This window comes from Rissa tridactyla, chromosome 24 (genome assembly GCF_028500815.1).
Source record: "Rissa tridactyla isolate bRisTri1 chromosome 24, bRisTri1.patW.cur.20221130, whole genome shotgun sequence".
Taxonomy (NCBI): Eukaryota; Metazoa; Chordata; class Aves; order Charadriiformes; family Laridae; genus Rissa; species Rissa tridactyla.
The window spans coordinates 609,253-628,207 of record NC_071489.1 but is presented as its reverse complement, the minus strand read 5'-3'; the positions used below and the strand labels follow the sequence as shown (position 1 = coordinate 628,207).

The following is an 18,955-nucleotide window of genomic DNA, read 5'->3' as shown; positions in this document are numbered from 1 at the left end:
GGGGTGATGCCACCCCGCCATGTCCCTGTTCTCCCCACCACCTCCATCACGGGTGACCGCGGTCCCCTGCCACCACCCGGGGGTGATGCCACCCCGCCGTGTCCCTGTCCCCCTTGCCCCATCCCCAGCTGGCTTCTCCCCGGGTGACCATGGTCCCCTGCCACCCCTGGGGGTGATGCCACCCCACCGTGTCCCTGTTCTTGCCACCACCTCCATCACGGGTGACCGCGGTCCCCTGCCACCACCTGGGGGTGATGCCACCCCACCGTGTCCCTGTCCCCCCCTGCGTGCCCAGCTGGCTTCTCCCCACCACCTCCATCAGAGGTGACCACTGTCCCCCTGCCACCCCCCTGGGGGGTGATGCCACCCTGCCCTGTCCCCTGTCCCTCCCCCCGGTCCCCAGTTGGCTTCTCCCCAGGTGACCGAGGTCCCCCTGCCACCCCTGGGGGGTGATGCCACCCCGCCCTGTCCCTGTCCCCCCCCCCCCACCATCCCCAACTGGCTTCTCCCTGGGTGCCACAGCCCCCTGCCACCCCTGGGGGGTGATGCCACCCCGCCCTGTCCCTGTCCCCCCCCCCCACCCCGCATCCCCAGCCGGCTTCTCCCCACCACCTCCATCACGGGTGACCGCGGTCCCCTGCCACCCCCCTGGGGGTGGGTGATGCCCCCCCCCCCCCCGCTCCCCCCCCCACCCCGCTGGCTTCTCCCCGCAGCCGAGGCGGGCAGCTGCCTGCAGGAGGGGCAGCGCTATCGCGATAAGGACGTGTGGAAGCCGGAGCCCTGCCGCATCTGTGTGTGTGACACGGGGGACCGTCCTCTGCGACGAGATCATCTGCGAGGAGCTGCGGGACTGTCCCAGCCCCGAAATCCCCTTCGGAGAGTGCTGCCCCATATGCCCCACTGACCAGCCCAGCGGTTGTAATTTATTTATTTCCCTTATTTCATTAATAAATAAATTACCCGGCCCATGGATGGGATTTTTAGAGAGGGGGGGGACACATCCATGGGGAGCTGAGGGTCTGTCCCCAGCCCCGAAATCCCCTTTGGAAAGTGCCCCACTGACCGGCCCAGCGCTTGTAATTTATTTATTTCCCTTATTTCATTAATAAATAAATTACCCGGCCCATGGATGGGATTTTTGGGGGGGGACGACGACACGGGACACACATCCATGGGGAGCTGCGGGTCTGGCCCAGCCCCACATTCCCCTTCGGAAAGTCCTGCCCCATCCGCCCCACTGACCGGCCCAGCGCTTGTAATTTATTTATTTCCCTTATTTCATTAATAAATAAATTACCCGGCCCATGGATGGGATTTTGGGGTGGGGGGGGGGCCATCCCTGGGGAGCTGTGGGGCAGGGAGAGTGCTGCCCCACACGTCCCACTGCCCAGCCCGGCGCTTGTAATTTATTTATTCTCTCCTTTCATTAATAAATAAATTACGCAGCCCATGGATGGGATTTTTTGGGGGGGGGGGGGGACAGGGACATCCATGGCAACTTGCCTCCCCCCCTCCCCCGCCCTCCCCCCGCAACCAGGGGGGTAAAAAAATTTGTCCCAGGGTGGAAAAAATCTCTTTTTTTTCTTTTTTCTTTAACCCCAAATGGCAGTTTCAAAGCCTGGGGGGGGGGGGTGGAGGGGGGGGGTTGGGGTGTTTTTTAATGAAATTCCTCAAAAGCGGATGAGTTTGGGGTGCAGGGGAAGGATGGGGGGGGGGACACACCATGGCCTTGCCCCCCCACCCCCCCCCCCCTCCCCCCCTGGGCATCTTGGCAAAAGGGATTTTCAAATGGTGTTTCCATCCCCAAAACGGTGATAATTCACCCCAAAATACTCCCCCCCCCCCAGGGAAGGGCTGGGACCCCCAACCCCCAAAACCCCAAAGTTGCCTTTTTTAACCTTTCTCTGCCCCCATGGCGGGGCGGGGGCGGGGGGGGGAGGGTTGAGCACCCCCCCAGCTGCGCCCCCCCCCCCCCCCCCCCCAAAAAAACGGCCCCGCTCCTGCATGCTGAACCCCGCTTCGCGCGCCCCCCCCCCCTCACCGCACTGCCCCGCTTCGGGGGAGCCCCCGCGCTCCTGCGCCCCCCGGTTTGGCCCCACAGGCCCCCCCTCGGAGCACCACCACCCCCCCCCCGGGATGGGGACGATGTCACGTGTGTGTGTGTGTGTGTGTGTGTCCCAGCGTGTCCCCCCCCCTCTAATTTCTCTTTATTTTTGTTTTTCCAACAGGGCAACCTGGCCCCAAGGTGAGGCTGGTGTCCGTCCCCCCCCCCCCCCGCGGTCCCAATTTCCTGGGGTTTTGCCCCCAAAACGGGGTGGGGGGGGGGGGGTGTCAAGGCAGGACCCGATGGCGTCTGCGTGGGGCAAGTGGCTTGGGGGGTGTCACCTCCCAGGGGGGTTTGTCACCTCGCGGGGGGGGGGGGGGGGGGGCGGTTTGTTGCCCTCCTGGGGGGTTTTGTCACCTTGAGGGGCGTGGAATTGGGGGGGGGGGGTGATTGTGGGTGTTGTGTCCCCCCCTTGGCTCACCCCACCCTTTGCCTTGCAGGGACAGAAGGGCGAACCCGGTGACATTAAAGATGTAAGTGCCCCAGGTGGGGGTGACACCCCCCAAAACGGGGGGGCCCTGCCACTGGGGGGGATGATTCGGGGTTGGGGGGGGGGGGTCCCCACCTGCGCCCGTCTCATCCCACCCTTGTGTCGTTCCCCCCCCCCAACAGGTCGTAGGACCCCGAGGGCCTCCGGGACCACAGGTGGGAACGCGTTTCTCCGGGCGAATTGCTGGAATATTTGTGGGAGGGGGTTGGGGGGATATGGGGGGGGGGCGGGGACGGAGGGGGGGGGGGAGGCGGGGAGAGCTGAACCACCCCCCCCCACCCCTTTCCTCTCGCAGGGTCCCGCAGGCGAGCAGGGACAACGAGGGGACCGCGGCGAGAAGGGGGAGAAGGTGAGAGCACACACCGCCCCCCCCCCCAGCAAACCGTCCCCCCACCCCCCCCCGGCAGCGGTGGGGTGCTGCAGAGAACTGTCGCACTCGCTGCATGGATGACACCCTGCTTTTCGCCTTCCCCCACAGGGTGCTCCCGGCCCCCGGGGCAGGGATGGAGAACCCGGCACCCCTGGAAATCCCGGCCCTCCCGGTCCCCCCGGACCTCCCGGCCCCCCCCGGCCTCGGTGGGGTGAGTATCGGAGGGGGGGTGGGGGGTGGGGTGGGGGGTGGGGGGATGTTTTTTGGGGGGAAAGGAGGGGTTTTGGGGGCGGGCCGGCGTGCTCAGCCCCCTGCCCCTCGCAGAACTTCGCGGCTCAGATGGCGGGTGGCTTCGACGAGAAGGCTGGAGGCGCGCAGCTGGGCGTCATGCAGGGACCCATGGTAAGACCCCCCCCCCCCTACACCGGGACCCCCCCCACAACCCCCCACCCTCCCCCCCCACCCCCCCTCCCCTCCAGGGGGACGCGGCGGCGGGTCCCCTCTTGTGACATGGGGGACCCTGCGTCGCCCACCCCTCCCCTTTTGGGGGGACTCCCCCTGATTTGGCGGGTGATGGGGGGGGGGCGGCAGCCACCTTACCTTGCCCCCCCCTGCCATGACACTGTTGTCTCTCCTCCCCCCCCACCAGGGCCCCATGGGACCCCGCGGCCCCCCCGGACCTTCAGGTGCTCCCGTAAGTACCCGCCCCCCCGCCCCGGTCCCTGCCAGGCGCGGGGGTCTCTGGGTGGTCACCCGCCGCCCCGCTGATGCCACCGTCTCCTTCCCAGGGGACCCCAAGGATTTCAAGGCAACCCCGGTGAGCCCGGCGAGCCCGGCGCTGCTGTGAGTGTCCCCCCCCTTCCCCGTCCCCCCCCCGCTAAACCCCCCTTCTTGGGGACACGCCACCCACCAGCCGCCACTCACCCGCTGTCTCTCTGTCCCCCTTTAGGGTCCGATGGGTCCCCGGGGACCGCCGGGACCTCCTGGGAAACCCGGTGACGATGTGAGTCAAACCCCGGCTGAGAACGGGCAGCTCGTTGCAGCTGTGGCCCCGACCAGAGGCCAAAGGGTGATTTTGTCCCCCCCCATCTCATTTCCCCGCAGGGTGAGACAGGAAAACCCGGCAAATCCGGCGAGCGCGGCCCCCCCGGCCCCCCAGGTAAGGCAGCTCTGGGCTGGATCCGACCCCCGCCTGGGGATGGAGCCCCCCTCCGTGTCCCCTCCTTGTCCCCAACCCGCTTTTCTCTCCGCCTGCTCACAGGGTGCTCGTGGCTTCCCCGGGACACCCGGACTCCCCGGAGTGAAAGGCCACCGGGTAAGTGTGTGTGTGTGTGTGTGCGCCCCCCCCCGCCCCAGCACCCCCAGTGTCCCCATCAGCCGGTGGCACAGAGGGTGACCCCCCCCATCTCTCTGTCCCCAGGGCTACCCCGGCTTGGACGGCGCCAAGGGAGAGGCAGGGGCTCCTGGAGCCAAGGTCAGTGTTGGGTGACCGTCCCCGTGGCCTCGGGGCTGGCGGGATGACCGTCCCCGTGGTGTCAGGGCTGGCGGGATGACCGTCCCCACGGCGTTGGGGGTGGCAGAGTGACCCACCCCTATGGCGTCGGGGCTGGCGGGGGTGACCGTCCCCGTGGCATTGGGTGAGCAAGGTGACCATCCCCACGGCCTCGGGGCTGGCGGGGGTGACCATCCCTGTGGCATCAGGGCTGGTGGGGTGACCATCACCATGGTGTTGGGGCTGCAGGGTGACCATCCTCATGGTGTCGGGGCTGCGGGGTGACCGTCCCTGGGGCTGCGGGGTGGACCGTCCCCGTGGCCGTGGGGTGACGGTCCCTGTGGCCTCGGGCCTGCGGGGTGACCATCCCCGTGGCATCGGGGCTGTGGGGGTGACCGTCCCCGTGGCCTCGGGGCTGCGGGATTCTCCACTCCGGGCTCAGCCTCTGCCCGTCCCCACAGGGCGAATCGGGGTCACCTGGCGAGAACGGCTCCCCCCGGCCCCATGGTGAGTCTTTGGGCTGGGGAAGGGGGAAACTGAGGCACGGGGGGTGTGTGTGGGGGGAGGGTGTTGTATCCCCCCCCCCCCCAGCCCCAGGCCGGGCAGCGCAGAGCCCGACCCACCACCGTGTCCCCCCCCAGGGTCCCCGCGGGCTGCCCGGAGAGAGAGGACGTCCCGGCCCCTCCGGTGCTGCGGTGAGTGTGATGCCACCCGGGTCCCCGGTGGCACCCCGGTGGCAGGGGGCCGCCGGCGGGTGGGGGTCCCCCGTCCCCGCACGGTGCCCCCCGTGACTCCTGCTGCCGTCTCCCCCCAGGGTGCTCGTGGCAACGACGGTCTCCCCGGCCCGGCTGGACCCCCTGTAAGTAAAGGGCTGCCGGACCCCGTGTCACCCCAGTGGGGGACAACGGGGTCCCCTGGGACCCCCCCAAAAGCCTGGGCAGACCCTGACGCTCTTCTCACCCCCCAGGGGACCCGTCGGCCCAGCAGGAGCCCCCGGCTTCCCCGGCGCCCCCGGCTCGAAGGTAAGGGGGAAGGGACTGGTCCCAGCGGGGGAAACTGAGGCACGGTGCTGCCTGCCCCCCCCCCCTCACCCCATCTCTCTCCCCCCAGGGTGAAGCTGGTCCCACCGGAGCACGAGGTCCCGAGGGTGCCCAGGGCCCCCGCGGTGAATCCGGTACCCCCGGCTCTCCTGGCCCCGCTGGTGCCCCCGTAAGTGCCATCACCCCCTGTGTGTGTCCGTAACCCCCCCCCCCCCCGCAACGCAGTGGCTTGTCCCCACATGTCCCCTGGCCTGGGAGCCACAGGAACGGGGCTGATCCTGCGAGTGGGGGGGGCACGGGGTCGTCCTCTGCTTGGCGGCGGGGAAACTGAGGCACGGGGGGGGTCTTCTCGTAGGGTAACCCAGGGACTGACGGCATCCCCGGCGCAAAGGGCTCGGCGGTGAGTATGGCTGGGGACGGGGACGAGGACAAGGTGTCCGGAGCCCCTGGGGGGGCCGGGACTCGGGAGGGGTCTGGCCCTGGGTGGGGAGGGGCTGCCAAGGGTTGGGCTGGGGTGTGGGGACACACGGGGACACGGGGATGCGGGAGGATGCTGGGGGTAGGAGGATGCGGGATGCGGGGGGGCGTGGGGTGCTGGGAGATACTGGGGGATGCTGGGGGACATGGGGACGCTGGGGGACATGGGGGCACGGAGGGGACACTGGGGGTGCTGGGGGACATGGGGACGCTGGGTGTTGTGGACTGCATGTGGGACACGGGGACGCGGAGGGGACACTGGGGACACTGGAGGTGCTGGGGGACACTGGGGGGTGCTGGGGGTTGTGGGCTGCATGTGGGACACGGGGACGCGGAGGGGACACTGGGGACGCTGGGGGACACTGGGGATGCTGGGAGGTGCTGGGGCTGCGAGGACGGTGTGGGACACGAGGTGCTGGGGGACGCGAGGGTGCTGGCAGATCCGGCGACACAGGGGACGCTGGGGGGGGGGCGGGAGGACACAGGGGGACGAGGGGACAGTGGGGGACGCGGGCCGTGCCGTGCCCCCCCCGGACGCGTCCGGCTCCCGCAGGGCGCCCCGGGCATCGCCGGCGCTCCAGGCTTCCCCGGCCCCCGCGGCCCCCCCCGGACCTCAGGGTGCCACCGGCCCGCTGGGACCCAAGGGACAGACGGTAAGAGCCCCCCCGGGAGCCCCCCGAGACGGGGACGGCGGCCCTGGCCCCGCCCACCGACACGTGGCCCCGCCCACTATACCACAGACCACGCCCACTCCGGGACACGCCCCGCCCACTCTGCCACGGGCCACGCCCCCATCGCCCGGGGCCGGGGGTGTCCCCTCCCCAGTCACCCGTGGGTCACTCCCAGGTCACCTGCGTCTGGTCCCCAAAGGGGATGGGGACGGGATGGGGTGGGGACGGGGATGGGGACAGGGACAGGATGGAGATGGGATGGGGACGGGATGGGATGGGGACAGGGATGGGGACAGGGATGAGGTGAGGATGGGGACAGGGATGGGGACAGGGACAGGATGGAGATGGGATGGGGACAGGGATGGGGACAGGGATGAGGTGAGGATGGGGACAGGGACAGGATGGGGTGAGAATGGGGAAGGGACAAGAGTGGGGACGGGAGGGATGGGGACTGGATGGAGATGGGATGGGGACAGGGACAGGGACAGGGATGGGGATGGGGACATGGGCATGAATGGGGACAGGGACGGGATGGGGACTGGGACAAGGACAGGGACGGGGTGAGGATGGGAACGGGGATGGGATGAGATGGGGATGGGGACGGAGATGATGGGGATGGGACAATAGGGACAGGTCAGAGGACTGGGATGCAGATGGGGATGGGGACAGGGATGGGGACAAGGACAGGGTTGAGAGTGGGGTCAGGAATGAGGACAGGAGTTGGGGAGAGGAAAAGGGATGGGGACAGATGGGGACGGGAAGGTGGGGACAGGGATGAGGGTGGGCAAGGGAAGGAGACAGGGATGGGGACAGGGATGGGGTGGGGACAAAGACGGGAGCAGGAATGGGGGATGGGAATGAAGATGAGGACAGGAGAGGGGATGGGATGGGGACAGGGATGGGGACAGGATGGGGACAACGATAGGGATGGGGACAGGTTGGGGACATGATGGGGACAGGGATGGGAATAGGATGGGGACAGGATGGGGAGAGGGATGGGAATAGGATGGGGACAGGATGGGAACAAGGAGGGGGACAGGATGGGGACAACGATAGGGATGGGGACAGGTTGGGAACAGGAAGGGGACAGGGATGGGAATAGGATGGGGTGGGGACAAGGATGGGGACAGGATGGTGACAATGATAGGGATGGGGACAGGATGGGGACGGGATGGGGACAGGGATGGGAATAGGATGGGGATGGGATGGGAACAAGGATGGGGACAGGATGGGGACAATGATAAGGATGGGGACAGAATGGGGATAGGAAAGGGGACAAGGATGGGGACAAGGATGGGAAGGTGATGGAGTGAAGGTGAGGACGAGGCTGGGTTGGGGACAGGATGGGGATGGGGTGGGGACGGGATGGGGACAAGGATGAGGACAGGGTGGGGATGGGATAGGGATGGGGACAGGGATGGGTACAGGGATGCTGATGGGAGTGGAGGTCGGGACAAGGCTGGGTTGGGGACAGGATGGGGATGGGATAGGGATGGGGACGGGATGGGGACGGGATGGGGACAGGGATGGGGACAGGATGGGGATGGGATAGGGATGGGGACAGGGATGGGGACGGGATGGGGACAGGGATGGGGACAGGATGGGGACACGGATGGGGACAGGATGGGGACAGGGATGGGGATGGGGACAAGCAGGACGTCGGGGCCACGTCCGGGAGAAGGGACCGGGGCCGGGGCCAGCCGTGGGGACGCTGTAGCCCTGTCCCCCACCGTCCTCTCTGTCCCCAGGGAGAACCCGGCATCGCGGGCTTCAAAGGCGAGCAGGGACCGAAGGGCGAGACGGTGAGTCCTGGCAGGGGGGGGGACAGGGACGGGGACGGGGACGACGGGACACGGCACAGCCAGCGCCCCCCGCGCCCCCCGCCTGGCCGGGGGTCCGTCCCGCGGCCCCTCGCTCGGGGCCCCCGCGTCTCCTCGGCGTCTAACGAACCTCTTCCCCTAACGAGGCCCCTCGAGGGGCAGCGTCCCCCCCTCCCCCGGGGGAACAATAGCCGCTGTGTTCGTGTCCCCCCCCGCCGGGGACATTCCCCCCTCGCTTCATTAACCAGCCTCAATACGAGGGGCCGGATCCCCGCCGCGGTGGCCGCCGAGCCCCGGCGCCAGCGGGACACGTGGCACGGCGAGGGGCTCCTGCCCCGCACCCCTGGGACGCGGCGGGGGGGCGCATTTATTGGGGGGTGTCGGGGGTGGGGGGTGGGGGAGGGAGGAAGGCTCCTCGTGACCCCTTTTCCTCCTCTTCCTCAGGGACCCGCAGGACCCCAAGGTGCCCCCGGGCCGGCTGGCGAGGAAGGCAAGAGAGGAGCCCGCGGTGAACCGGGTGCTGCCGGCCCCGTGGGACCACCTGGAGAGAGGGTGCGTGGCCCCCCCCCACCGCACCCCCCCAGCAGCGAGGTGCTGCCCCCCAAAACCTTCCTCCCCCCCCCCGACTTCACTCCTCCTCCTCTTCCTCCATAGGGTGCTCCCGGCAATCGCGGCTTCCCCGGGCAGGACGGGCTGGCTGGACCCAAGGTGGGACCTCGGGGTCGTGACGGGGGCGGAGGGGGGGTGTCCATGGGGATGACCCCCCTGCCCCCCCTGAACCCCCAAACTCACCCCTTCTCCCCCCGCGCAGGGTGCTCCGGGCGAGCGTGGCCCCGCTGGCCTGGCGGGTCCCAAGGGAGCCACCGGTGACCCCGGGCGTCCCGGAGAGCCCGGGCTGCCCGGAGCCAGGGTAAGAGCCGGGGGGGGGGTCACATCCTGCACCCCCAACATGGCGCAGAGATGGGGGGTGGGGGGGGGGAGCCTGGATGGGGGCTCCCCCCTGCGCTGGCAGGGCAGGACCGTGTGGGGACGGTGGTGACGCTGGGGGGGGGACCTGCTGGGGTCAGCCAGGAGGCTCTTGGGGGTCAGCGAAGGTGCTTTTGGGGTGTCGATAAGGTGCTTTTGGGGTGGATTAAGGTGCTTTTGGGGCCAATAAGGTGCTTTTGGAGCCGGTTAAAGGGCTTTTGGGGTAGATAAGGGGCTTTTGGGGTCAATGAGGTGCTTTTGGAGCTGGTTAAAGGACTTTTGGGGTGGATAAGGTGCTTTTGGGGTGTCGATAAGGTGCTCTTGGGGTGGATTAAGGTGCTTTTGGGGTCAATAAGGTGCTTTTGGAGCTGGTTAAAGGGCTTTTGGGGTGGATAAGGTGCTTTTGGGGTGCACATAAAGTACTTTTGGGGTGCATAAGGTGCTTTTGGGGTTAGCCCAGCGGCTCCTTGGCATTGAGGTGCCCTTTGGGGTGGGTTCAGCTGCTAATCAGGGGCTAATCAGGTTCAGGGGCTAATCAAGACATTCTTTGGGGTTAGCGAAGATGCTCTTTGCTCGCGAAGATGCTCTTCAGGGTTCTCAAAGATGCATTTGGGGTTAGAGAAGGTGCAACTTGGGGTTTGCGAAGCTGCTGCTTGGTGATAATTAAGAAGTTCTTGGGGGTTAACAGATGTATTTGGGGGGAGCAAAGATGCCCCTCGCGGTGAAGATGCTCTTTGGGGGTTCGGATGCTCTCGGGGGTTAGCGAAGATGCTCTGGGGGGTTAACAAAGATGCTCTTCAGTGCTAATTAAGGTGTTCTTCAGTGCTAATTAAGATGCTCTTTGGGGTTAGTTAAGATGAATTTGGAATTAGCAAAGATGCGCTTCGGGGTTGCTGCTCTTTGGGGTGAGCGAAGACGCGTCTGGGGGCAGCTCCTGGGGTAAAACAGACCCCTGTGGGTGTCCCAGGCCCAGAGCGGTGGCCGGGAGCCAGGCAGGACAGCATCCCCCGTGTCCCCCCACCCTGGGGGCTGGCCACCGCAGCCCCCCCCGACAATTCCTTCCCTCCGCCGCAGGGTCTCACCGGCCGCCCAGGAGATGCTGGTCCTCAAGGCAAAGTCGGCCCAACCGTAAGTGACGCTCCGTGGGGAAATGGCGTGGGGGGGACACCGGGGTCCGGCGCGGTCCCTGCTGATGTCCCCCTCCCCCCAGGGTGCTCCCGGCGAGGACGGCCGCCCCGGTCCCCCCGGCCCGCAGGGTGCTCGCGGCCAGCCCGGCGTGATGGGTTTCCCCGGTCCCAAAGGTGCTAATGTGAGTATTGACCGGTTTCTACCCAAAACGGGGCTGCGGCCCCGGGCGCGGAGCCCGTCACCGTCACCTCTGTCCTCTCTCTAGGGCGAGCCCGGAAAAGCCGGTGAGAAAGGACTCCCCGGTGCCCCGGGTCTGCGGGTGAGTTCTTTTCCCTCCCTCGTTGTCCCCCCAAAACGACATTTTGGGGTTCCTCCAGCATCGCAGCCCCCCGAGGGATCAGCGGGTGGGGAAACTGAGGCACGGAGGGTGGAGAGGGGTCCACAGCATCGCGCCGGGGGCTCAGCACCGACTGGCTTTTCTCTTCCGTAGGGTCTCCCTGGCAAGGATGGCGAGACGGGAGCTGCCGGCCCCCCAGGACCCGCCGTGAGTGTCCCAGCCTTGGTCATCCGCGGCCAAAACCCACTGGAAATGGGAGCTGGGGGGCGGTTGGGGGTCTGGATTTGGGCAAAGAACCACCCCCGGGTCTGCTGGGGATGGAGCCTCCGCGCTCCCCGGCCCTCGTGGTGTTGGGGTGCGGGGATGTCGGGATCCCCCCGTGATTCCCCAAAATCCTGGGGCGAGTGAAGCCCGAACCCCGGGCAGTTTCGGGGTCCCTCACCACCGTCCGTCCCACAGGGTCCCGCGGGCGAGAGAGGAGAGCAAGGAGCCCCCGGTCCCTCCGGCTTCCAGGTGAGCACATGGATTGGGGGGGGGATTTGGGGTGCTGGGGTCGGGGTGATGCTCGTGGGTGACCCCGAGCCCCCGTCCCTGGGGGTCTCGCTGCCACCGTGCTAATGCCACTGCTGTCCCCCCCACAGGGGCTGCCCGGGCCACCAGGTCCCCCCGGAGAGAGCGGCAAACCCGGAGATCAGGTGAGGCCCCGTTTTTCCCTCCTCCCAGGCTGCAAAGGGGGGGTCGGGACCCTCGGCAGCCTCCGGGGTTGACCCCCCACTCTGTTTTCCCCCCGCCGCAGGGTGTTCCTGGAGAAGCCGGTGCCCCCGGTCTCGTCGGTCCCAGAGTAAGTGTCACCCGTTTCCCCCGCCGCCGGCTGCGGGGACAGGACGCCTCTCCCTGTTTTGGGAGTTTTGGGGGGGGCTCGGTGGGGTTGGTGGAGCCTGGCCCCCCGCCATGGGCTCCTCCAGTGCTGGGGGGGCTCAGCCTCTGCCGCGGCGCGTCCCCTCGCCTCGGACGTTCATCCCAAGGACGTTGTGACCTTCACCGCGGCCCCCTAACGCTGTGTCGTGTGTCCCCCCCCCCCCCCCCGCACCCCAGGGCGAACGTGGCTTCCCCGGTGAACGTGGCTCTCCCGGTGCACAAGGGCTGCAAGGTCCCCGCGGGCTCCCCGGCACGCCGGGCACTGACGGACCCAAGGTGGGTGACAAGGGGGGGACAGGGCTTGGTGGCTCGGTGCCACCGGCGGAGCCGTGAGGCTGGAGCGGGGGGGGTTGGCACCCCAATAACTGCCCTTTTGTTTTAGGGTGCAACCGGACCAGCCGGCCCCAATGGCGCCCAGGGTCCCCCAGGGCTGCAGGGAATGCCCGGCGAGAGAGGAGCAGCCGGTATCGCTGGTCCCAAGGGAGACCGGGTAAGTGATGGGTGCCGGAGGTGTCCCGAGCGGCGTCAGGTCTCAGCTCGGCTCACACCACCTCCCTCTCGCCCCTCAGGGAGACGTCGGAGAGAAGGGTCCCGAGGGAGCCCCCGGAAAGGACGGCGCACGCGTAAGTGGGATGGGGCCACGGCGGGAGTGGGGTGGCTGGCAAGGGATGCCCGGGTTGGCCGGCGAGGGATGCTCGCGGTGGCCTTGTCCTCATCCGTCTCTCCTCCGTAGGGTCTGATAGGTCCCATCGGTCCCCCCGGCCCCGCTGGCCCCAACGGCGAGAAGGTGAGAGCCCCGGGAGCCCCTCGGCTGTTCCCGACGGAGGGAGATGCTGCCCACCCCCCTCCAACTCCCCATCCCTTCTTTTCCAGGGTGAATCCGGCCCCCCTGGTCCATCCGGCGCCGCTGGTGCCCGTGGTGCCCCCGTAAGTGCCACCGCCCCCCCACAGCCCCCCAAGCGCTGGCAGTGCCACCGCTGGCCTCGCTCCCCCCATCTCCCCCCATTTAACCCCCATCTCTCCCTCGCAGGGTGAGCGTGGTGAGCCTGGTGCCCCCGGTCCCGCCGGATTTGCCGGCCCCCCGGTGAGTATTTGGCCCCGTCCCCCCCGGCACGGGTCCGGCGTCGGCTCAACCCGCTCACGGCGGCCGCTTCCCCGCAGGGTGCCGACGGGCAACCCGGTGCCAAAGGCGAGCAAGGAGAGCCCGGGCAGAAGGGTGACGCCGGTGCTCCTGGTCCCCAAGGTCCCTCCGGAGCACCTGGGCCACAGGTGGGTCCAGCCCGAAATGGGGGGCGATTCCCCACGTCCCTGGGAAATTTGGGGCATCGCCTGGCAGGCGCATTTCTAACCCCTTTTCCTCCTCTGCCCAGGGTCCAACTGGTGTAACTGGTCCCAAAGGAGCTCGGGGTGCTCAGGGTCCCCCCGTGAGTATGGGGGGGGCGGGCTGTGGCGGGGTGGGGGGTGGCTGGGGGGAGCGCGGTGCAGCATCGGAACCCCCCTTCTCCTCTCCTTCCCCAGGGAGCCACCGGATTCCCCGGCGCTGCCGGCCGCGTGGGACCACCCGGCCCTAACGTGAGTCGGGGGGCAACCGGGATCGCTTGGGGGTGACCGGGATCTCTTGGGGGCAACCGGGATCTCTTGGGGGCAGCCAAGATGGCTTGGGAGCAGCCAGGATCACTTTGGGGAACTGGGATCCCTCGGGAGCAGCTGGGATGACTCAGGGGCAACCAGGATCACTTGGGAGCAGCCGGAATCGTTTGAGGGCAGGCGGGATCACTTGGGGGACACTGTGATTGCTGGGGGGGCGGGGGGGGGGCCACTGGGATCACTTGGGAGCAGCCAGGATCGCTCAGGGGCAGCCGGGATCGCTGATCCCCCAGGTTCGGGGGCTCGGGAGACGCTGCTCGCTCCACGCCAGGGGCCAAGCCATGGAGGGTCCCCGGGCTAAACAGCCCCCACCCCGCCCCCGGCAGCTCATCAGCCCATAAAAAGGGGTTTTTCTGAGGGTCTTCATCCCCAGGAGCCGACCCAGAGCCGCAGAGGTGCCAGGATGCGGGCGCTGAAGGTGGAAAAGCCGCCCGTTTGTACTAATCCCGCCTTCTCCCCCCCACAGGGTAACCCAGGTCCCCCCGGCCCCCCCGGCTCTGCTGGCAAAGATGGTCCCAAGGGTGCTCGTGGTGATGCCGGTCCCCCGGGCCGTGCCGGTGACCCCGGTCTCCAAGGCCCTGCCGGTCCCCCTGGCGAGAAAGGCGAACCGGGCGAGGATGGCCCCGCGGTACGTTTTTTGGGGGGGGGTGGGGGCGGGAGGGGAAGATACCTCCCTCCACGCTCGCTCGGTGCTGCGCCACCGCCCCACCGGGTCTGATCCCCCCCTATCTCTGCCTCCCTGCAGGGTCCCGACGGTCCCCCCGGTCCCCAAGGTTTGGCAGGACAGCGCGGCATCGTCGGTCTTCCCGGCCAGCGTGGCGAGAGAGGCTTCCCCGGGCTGCCGGGGCCATCGGTGAGCTGTCACCCCCCTCTGTCCGGCGGCGGCGGCATCCCCCCCCCCAGCCCCGATAGCTGTCGGAGCGGCCAAGCTTGGCTTTCCCGACCTCAGCGCCGTGAATTTGGGGTGCTTTGAAGTCTGTGCGGCAGCTCAGCGGCTGCTGAAGCCCCCCCCGGGGCTGCAATGAGCCGGTTACCCGGCCACCAGCCCCCTCGGGTGCAGCTGGAGCACCCCAGGGACCCCAATTTTCCAACCAGGAGCTGCCGGTGGCATCGGGCAGGGCAGTAACCGGCGCGTATTTGGGCGGAGGGAGCCTTGAAAGGTGGCGGTTGCAGGGTGAAGGGCTGCGCCGGGATCTCTCCTGCTCACACGTGTTGTCTCATGGCTTTATTTTCCCCCCCCTCCTTCATTAGGGCGAACCTGGGAAACAAGGAGCACCCGGCTCTGCAGGCGACCGAGGCCCCCCCGGCCCCGTGGGACCCCCTGGTCTGACGGGTCCCGCCGGCGAACCTGGGCGAGAGGTGGGCAGCACCCGGCACGCGGGGAGGGGGCGAAGGCGGACGGTGCCTCCGTCGGTGCTGGGATGGGGATCATCCCCCTGGAATCCCAACGGCGGCTCTGGGGCATCGCTGACCCTGCGCCATAACTCAGCTCCTGGCACCTTTTCGCCGGTGCTTTTTGCCTTGAGAGGGGAGTTTGTGCCCGTCCTGCCCCATCCCAGGGTCAAAACTTAATTTCTCCTCCTCTTCTCCCAGGGGAACCCCGGCTCTGATGGCCCCCCCGGCAGAGACGGCGCAGCCGGCGTCAAGGTGAGCTTCCCCCGGCGCACGCTGTCCGCATCCCCCCTCATCCCGGCCGAAAACCCCGTGGCTCTGACCGTCCCTTTGTCTCGGCACAGGGTGATCGTGGCGAGACCGGCCCCGTGGGTGCCCCCGGCGCTCCCGGTGCCCCCGGCGCTCCCGGCCCCGTGGGTCCCACTGGCAAACAAGGAGACAGAGGCGAGACGGTGAGTGGCAGCAAGGGAAACGCCTCGTTGGGTTTGAGGAGACGGAAACCACCCCGAGCGCAGATAAATGAAGAATTAGCAGTGCCCCCCCGGGAGCAATTAGCTGTTCGGAGTAATGGGGAGAGCCAGGCGGGTGCCGTTAGCGGCTGTCACTAATTGAGAGGTGCCCTGAGTGCCGTTAGCGTCTCCGAGCGTCTTCCCAAGGATTCCTGAGCACCAGGAGCCCAGCTGGGGCTCTGCCTCCGCACAAGCACTGCGCGGGGAGCCGGGAGGCGGCACCGGGGAGAATCCACCAGGGTATTTATTTCTAAGGATCGTTACTTGGCGCTGATGAGTATTTAAAGATGCCGCTGGGTGCCGGCAGCTGCCCATTCCCGGTGCTGGCAGCAGGGCAGCTCTGGGGTGGCTGGGACACCCCCGAAGGTACAGGGCACCCCCCAGCGTCCCGCGCTCCTGCCCCCTTTTCCACTTCCCTCTTTTCTCTCCGTAGGGTGCACAAGGTCCCATGGGTCCCTCGGGTCCCGCTGGCGCTCGAGGCATGCCGGTGAGTGACGCCGGGTCCCTTGGGGACGTCTCCTGTGCGATGCACAGGGTCCTGGGGCGCGTTGGGTAAGGGGGGGGTCTGCCACCTTCAGCCTGACACGTCCCCTTCTCCCCTTCCAGGGTCCCCAAGGGCCACGCGGTGACAAGGGTGAGACGGGAGAGGCTGGAGAGAGAGGGCTGAAGGGCCACCGCGGCTTCACCGGGCTGCAGGGTCTTCCCGGCCCACCCGTAAGTGTTGTTTTTGGGACCTCAGCGCTCAGCCCCGCCACGTCTCGCGGCGGAGCTGGATGTGGCTCCTTCAGGGGGGCTGCGGCCGCGGAGCCCCAAGCCCCGCGCAAAGGCTCAGCCCCCCCCGTGGTGCCGGACGTGGAGCTCTGACCATCCACCCTCACGCTTCCTCCTCAGGGTCCCTCCGGAGACCAAGGTGCTGCTGGTCCCGCCGGTCCCTCCGGTCCCAGGGTAAGTCCTGCCCGTGGCATTTGGGGACAGCAGAGGAGAAGGAGGCACCTCTGTCCTTGAGCCCCCCCTCCACGGGGGCAGGAGCTAACAGCTCCCCAGCACCTTCTCGGCCCTGGGGTCTTGCAACGACCTGACACCCCCCCCCCCCATTTTGGGCTCTCTCCTAGGGTCCCCCCGGCCCCGTCGGCCCCTCTGGCAAAGACGGCTCCAACGGCATGCCCGGCCCCATCGGTCCCCCCGGCCCCCGCGGACGAAGCGGGGAACCAGGTCCTGCGGTGAGTTAAAAATGCCATCGGTGGGCAGGGAAAGGGGGGGGTGTGGGGAGGTCCAGCTCGAAGAGCAGCCCATCAGGATTGCATCTTTTTCCTCCCATAGGGTCCTCCCGGAAACCCAGGTCCCCCCGGTCCTCCCGGCCCCCCTGGCACTGGCATCGATATGTCGGCTTTCGCTGGTCTGGGTCAGCCGGAGAAGGGCCCCGACCCCATCCGCTACATGCGGGCGGACGAGGCCGCCGGCAGCCTGCGGCAGCACGACGTCGAGGTGGACGCCACGCTCAAGTCCCTCAACAACCAGATTGAGAGCATCCGCAGCCCCGAGGGCTCCAAGAAGAACCCGGCCAGGACCTGCCGCGACATCAAGCTTTGCCATCCCGAGTGGAAGAGCGGTAAGAGCCTCCATCTCCGCCTCCTCCCCTCCTGTCCCTCTCCCCCAGCCTCAAGAAGACAAGCAGCTCCACGATGCTCTTTGCTCTGAGCACCAAAACCTCCTCTTCACACACCGTTTGTCCTCCCCATCGCAGGAGACTACTGGATTGACCCGAACCAGGGCTGCACCTTGGACGCCATCAAAGTTTTCTGCAACATGGAGACAGGCGAAACCTGCGTCTACCCCAACCCCAGCAGCATCCCCAAGAAGAACTGGTGGACCAGCAAGACCAAAGACAAGAAGCACGTCTGGTTCGCAGAGACCATTAACGGCGGTTTCCACGTAAGCGTCTCCCCCCGGGCCGGTGCTGCGTATCGGGAGCGGGAAGGGAGGTCGAACAGGGGAAGGTGTTGGGTGTCTGGGTGGAGGGTTGGGACGTCCTTCCTTGGGGTCGTGTTGGTGGATGTTCTATGAGGGAGCAGCTGTTTTAGAGGACTATATTGAAAGCTTAGAGTTGGGTCAGTCGGGCTGTGATTTTTGCAGCCATCTAGGAAGATAAAAGCATGGAAGCCCCCTCAAGAAGTGGCGGAAAATAGGGTTGTTGTGACGCTCCCAGACTTTAATATCTCACCTCCTCCCTCCAGTTTAGCTACGGCGATGAAGACCTGGCTCCCAACACCGCCAACATCCAGATGACCTTCCTCCGCCTCTTGTCCACCGAAGGCTCCCAGAACGTCACTTACCACTGCAAGAACAGCATCGCCTACATGGACGAGGAGACGGGCAACCTGAAGAAAGCCATCCTCATCCAGGGATCCAACGACGTGGAGATCAGAGCCGAGGGCAACAGCAGGTTCACATACAGCGTCTTGGAGGACGGTTGCACGGTAAGTCCACGGGCGCCCGCGAGAGAAAGAGGTAGCCGATGAGTCGGGGTTCAACCCGTGAGGTCGCTGTTGGTTCGGAGGGTTGAAGAGCGTCTAAGAACATCCTTCCTCCTTGGTTTTTCTCCCCAGAAACACACTGGCAAATGGGGCAAGACAGTCATTGAGTACCGGTCGCAGAAGACCTCGCGCCTGCCCATTGTAGATATTGCACCTATGGACATTGGTGGAGCCGATCAGGAGTTTGGCGTGGATATTGGCCCAGTCTGCTTCTTGTAAAAAAGAATTGTTTTATTTGTGTGTTTGTTTGTTTGTTGTTGTTGTTTGTTGGGGTTTTTTTTTTTGGTTTTTTGTTTTTCGTTTTTTTTTTTTTTTTTTTTTTTTTTTTTTAAAAAAATCCAGCCCCATACCATGAAAGAAAAACTAAACAAAACCACCCCAAAAACCCACCTGAGAACTTTCCGACGGCTCCTACGACTTCTGCACTGAATGGCTGCAACGACCGACCGACACCCCCCCCCGCCCCCTCGATTCACGGCCATCCCTCGGGGACCACCGTCGCTTTCCAACGCCGTCTGGGGCAGGCTGCGAAATTCTATAAAAAAAAAAAAAAAAAAGAAAAAAAAACCAAAAAAAAACAAAAAAAAAGAAAAAAACCCAACTAACCAACCAACCCAAACCACGGTCTTATTTATTTATTCTCTTCCTGTAAGACCTATTTTTTAGGTCGGGTGGAGGTGGGAATTTAACTGGCAGGTACGATGGCCCTTCCCCGCAAAAGGGATCTCGCAAATCCAGGTATCACGAATCCCCTCCCGCCCCCCCCCCACCCCGTCCCTCCCCCTGTGTATCACGAGCAGGAGTGCTAATATATAACACGGTACAAAAAAAAAAAAAAAAAACCAACCGAACAAAAAAACCACAAAAAACCCCAAAATAATGGTGCTATTCTTGTAAAACAAGTCTGTATTTTTTAACATCAGTTGATATAAAAAAAAAAAACAAAAAAACAAAAAAAAACTTTTGGTGGAAAGTACAAGTCGATGTGGGCTTCGTTCTTCTCGGCGTTCGTTTGTGCTCCGGCTCCTTTCTCCCCCCCTTTCTCAGCCATAGAGGAAGA

General features: G+C 65.9%; 1 protein-coding gene across 1 annotated transcript in view; it reads left to right on the top strand.

Annotated features, from left to right (window-relative positions):
- COL2A1 (collagen type II alpha 1 chain) overlaps positions 1 to 18,209 on the top strand; it is an 18,651-nt gene extending 442 nt beyond the window's left edge. Inside the window, 57 exon segments of the mRNA XM_054183044.1 lie at positions 419 to 449; positions 714 to 805; positions 807 to 915; positions 2,229 to 2,245; positions 2,545 to 2,577; positions 2,717 to 2,749; positions 2,890 to 2,943; positions 3,073 to 3,156; positions 3,158 to 3,175; positions 3,289 to 3,366; positions 3,614 to 3,657; positions 3,753 to 3,807; positions 3,914 to 3,967; positions 4,069 to 4,117; positions 4,221 to 4,279; positions 4,385 to 4,438; positions 4,918 to 4,950; positions 4,952 to 4,963; positions 5,098 to 5,151; positions 5,271 to 5,315; positions 5,398 to 5,478; positions 5,567 to 5,665; positions 5,852 to 5,896; positions 6,527 to 6,604; positions 8,393 to 8,446; positions 8,909 to 9,016; positions 9,119 to 9,172; positions 9,276 to 9,374; positions 10,505 to 10,558; positions 10,641 to 10,739; positions 10,824 to 10,877; positions 11,049 to 11,102; positions 11,355 to 11,408; positions 11,537 to 11,590; positions 11,692 to 11,736; positions 11,991 to 12,089; positions 12,196 to 12,303; positions 12,383 to 12,436; positions 12,547 to 12,600; positions 12,687 to 12,740; positions 12,844 to 12,897; positions 12,975 to 13,082; positions 13,184 to 13,237; positions 13,332 to 13,385; positions 13,927 to 14,088; positions 14,206 to 14,313; positions 14,712 to 14,819; positions 15,054 to 15,107; positions 15,197 to 15,304; positions 15,795 to 15,848; positions 15,968 to 16,075; positions 16,253 to 16,306; positions 16,474 to 16,581; positions 16,682 to 16,970; positions 17,106 to 17,293; positions 17,596 to 17,838; positions 17,968 to 18,209. Coding sequence (XP_054039019.1) covers positions 419 to 449; positions 714 to 805; positions 807 to 915; positions 2,229 to 2,245; positions 2,545 to 2,577; positions 2,717 to 2,749; positions 2,890 to 2,943; positions 3,073 to 3,156; positions 3,158 to 3,175; positions 3,289 to 3,366; positions 3,614 to 3,657; positions 3,753 to 3,807; positions 3,914 to 3,967; positions 4,069 to 4,117; positions 4,221 to 4,279; positions 4,385 to 4,438; positions 4,918 to 4,950; positions 4,952 to 4,963; positions 5,098 to 5,151; positions 5,271 to 5,315; positions 5,398 to 5,478; positions 5,567 to 5,665; positions 5,852 to 5,896; positions 6,527 to 6,604; positions 8,393 to 8,446; positions 8,909 to 9,016; positions 9,119 to 9,172; positions 9,276 to 9,374; positions 10,505 to 10,558; positions 10,641 to 10,739; positions 10,824 to 10,877; positions 11,049 to 11,102; positions 11,355 to 11,408; positions 11,537 to 11,590; positions 11,692 to 11,736; positions 11,991 to 12,089; positions 12,196 to 12,303; positions 12,383 to 12,436; positions 12,547 to 12,600; positions 12,687 to 12,740; positions 12,844 to 12,897; positions 12,975 to 13,082; positions 13,184 to 13,237; positions 13,332 to 13,385; positions 13,927 to 14,088; positions 14,206 to 14,313; positions 14,712 to 14,819; positions 15,054 to 15,107; positions 15,197 to 15,304; positions 15,795 to 15,848; positions 15,968 to 16,075; positions 16,253 to 16,306; positions 16,474 to 16,581; positions 16,682 to 16,970; positions 17,106 to 17,293; positions 17,596 to 17,838; positions 17,968 to 18,114 — 4,410 coding nt within the window. The 3' untranslated portion in view covers positions 18,115 to 18,209.
- Positions 18,210 to 18,955: the final 746 nt, after the last annotated feature.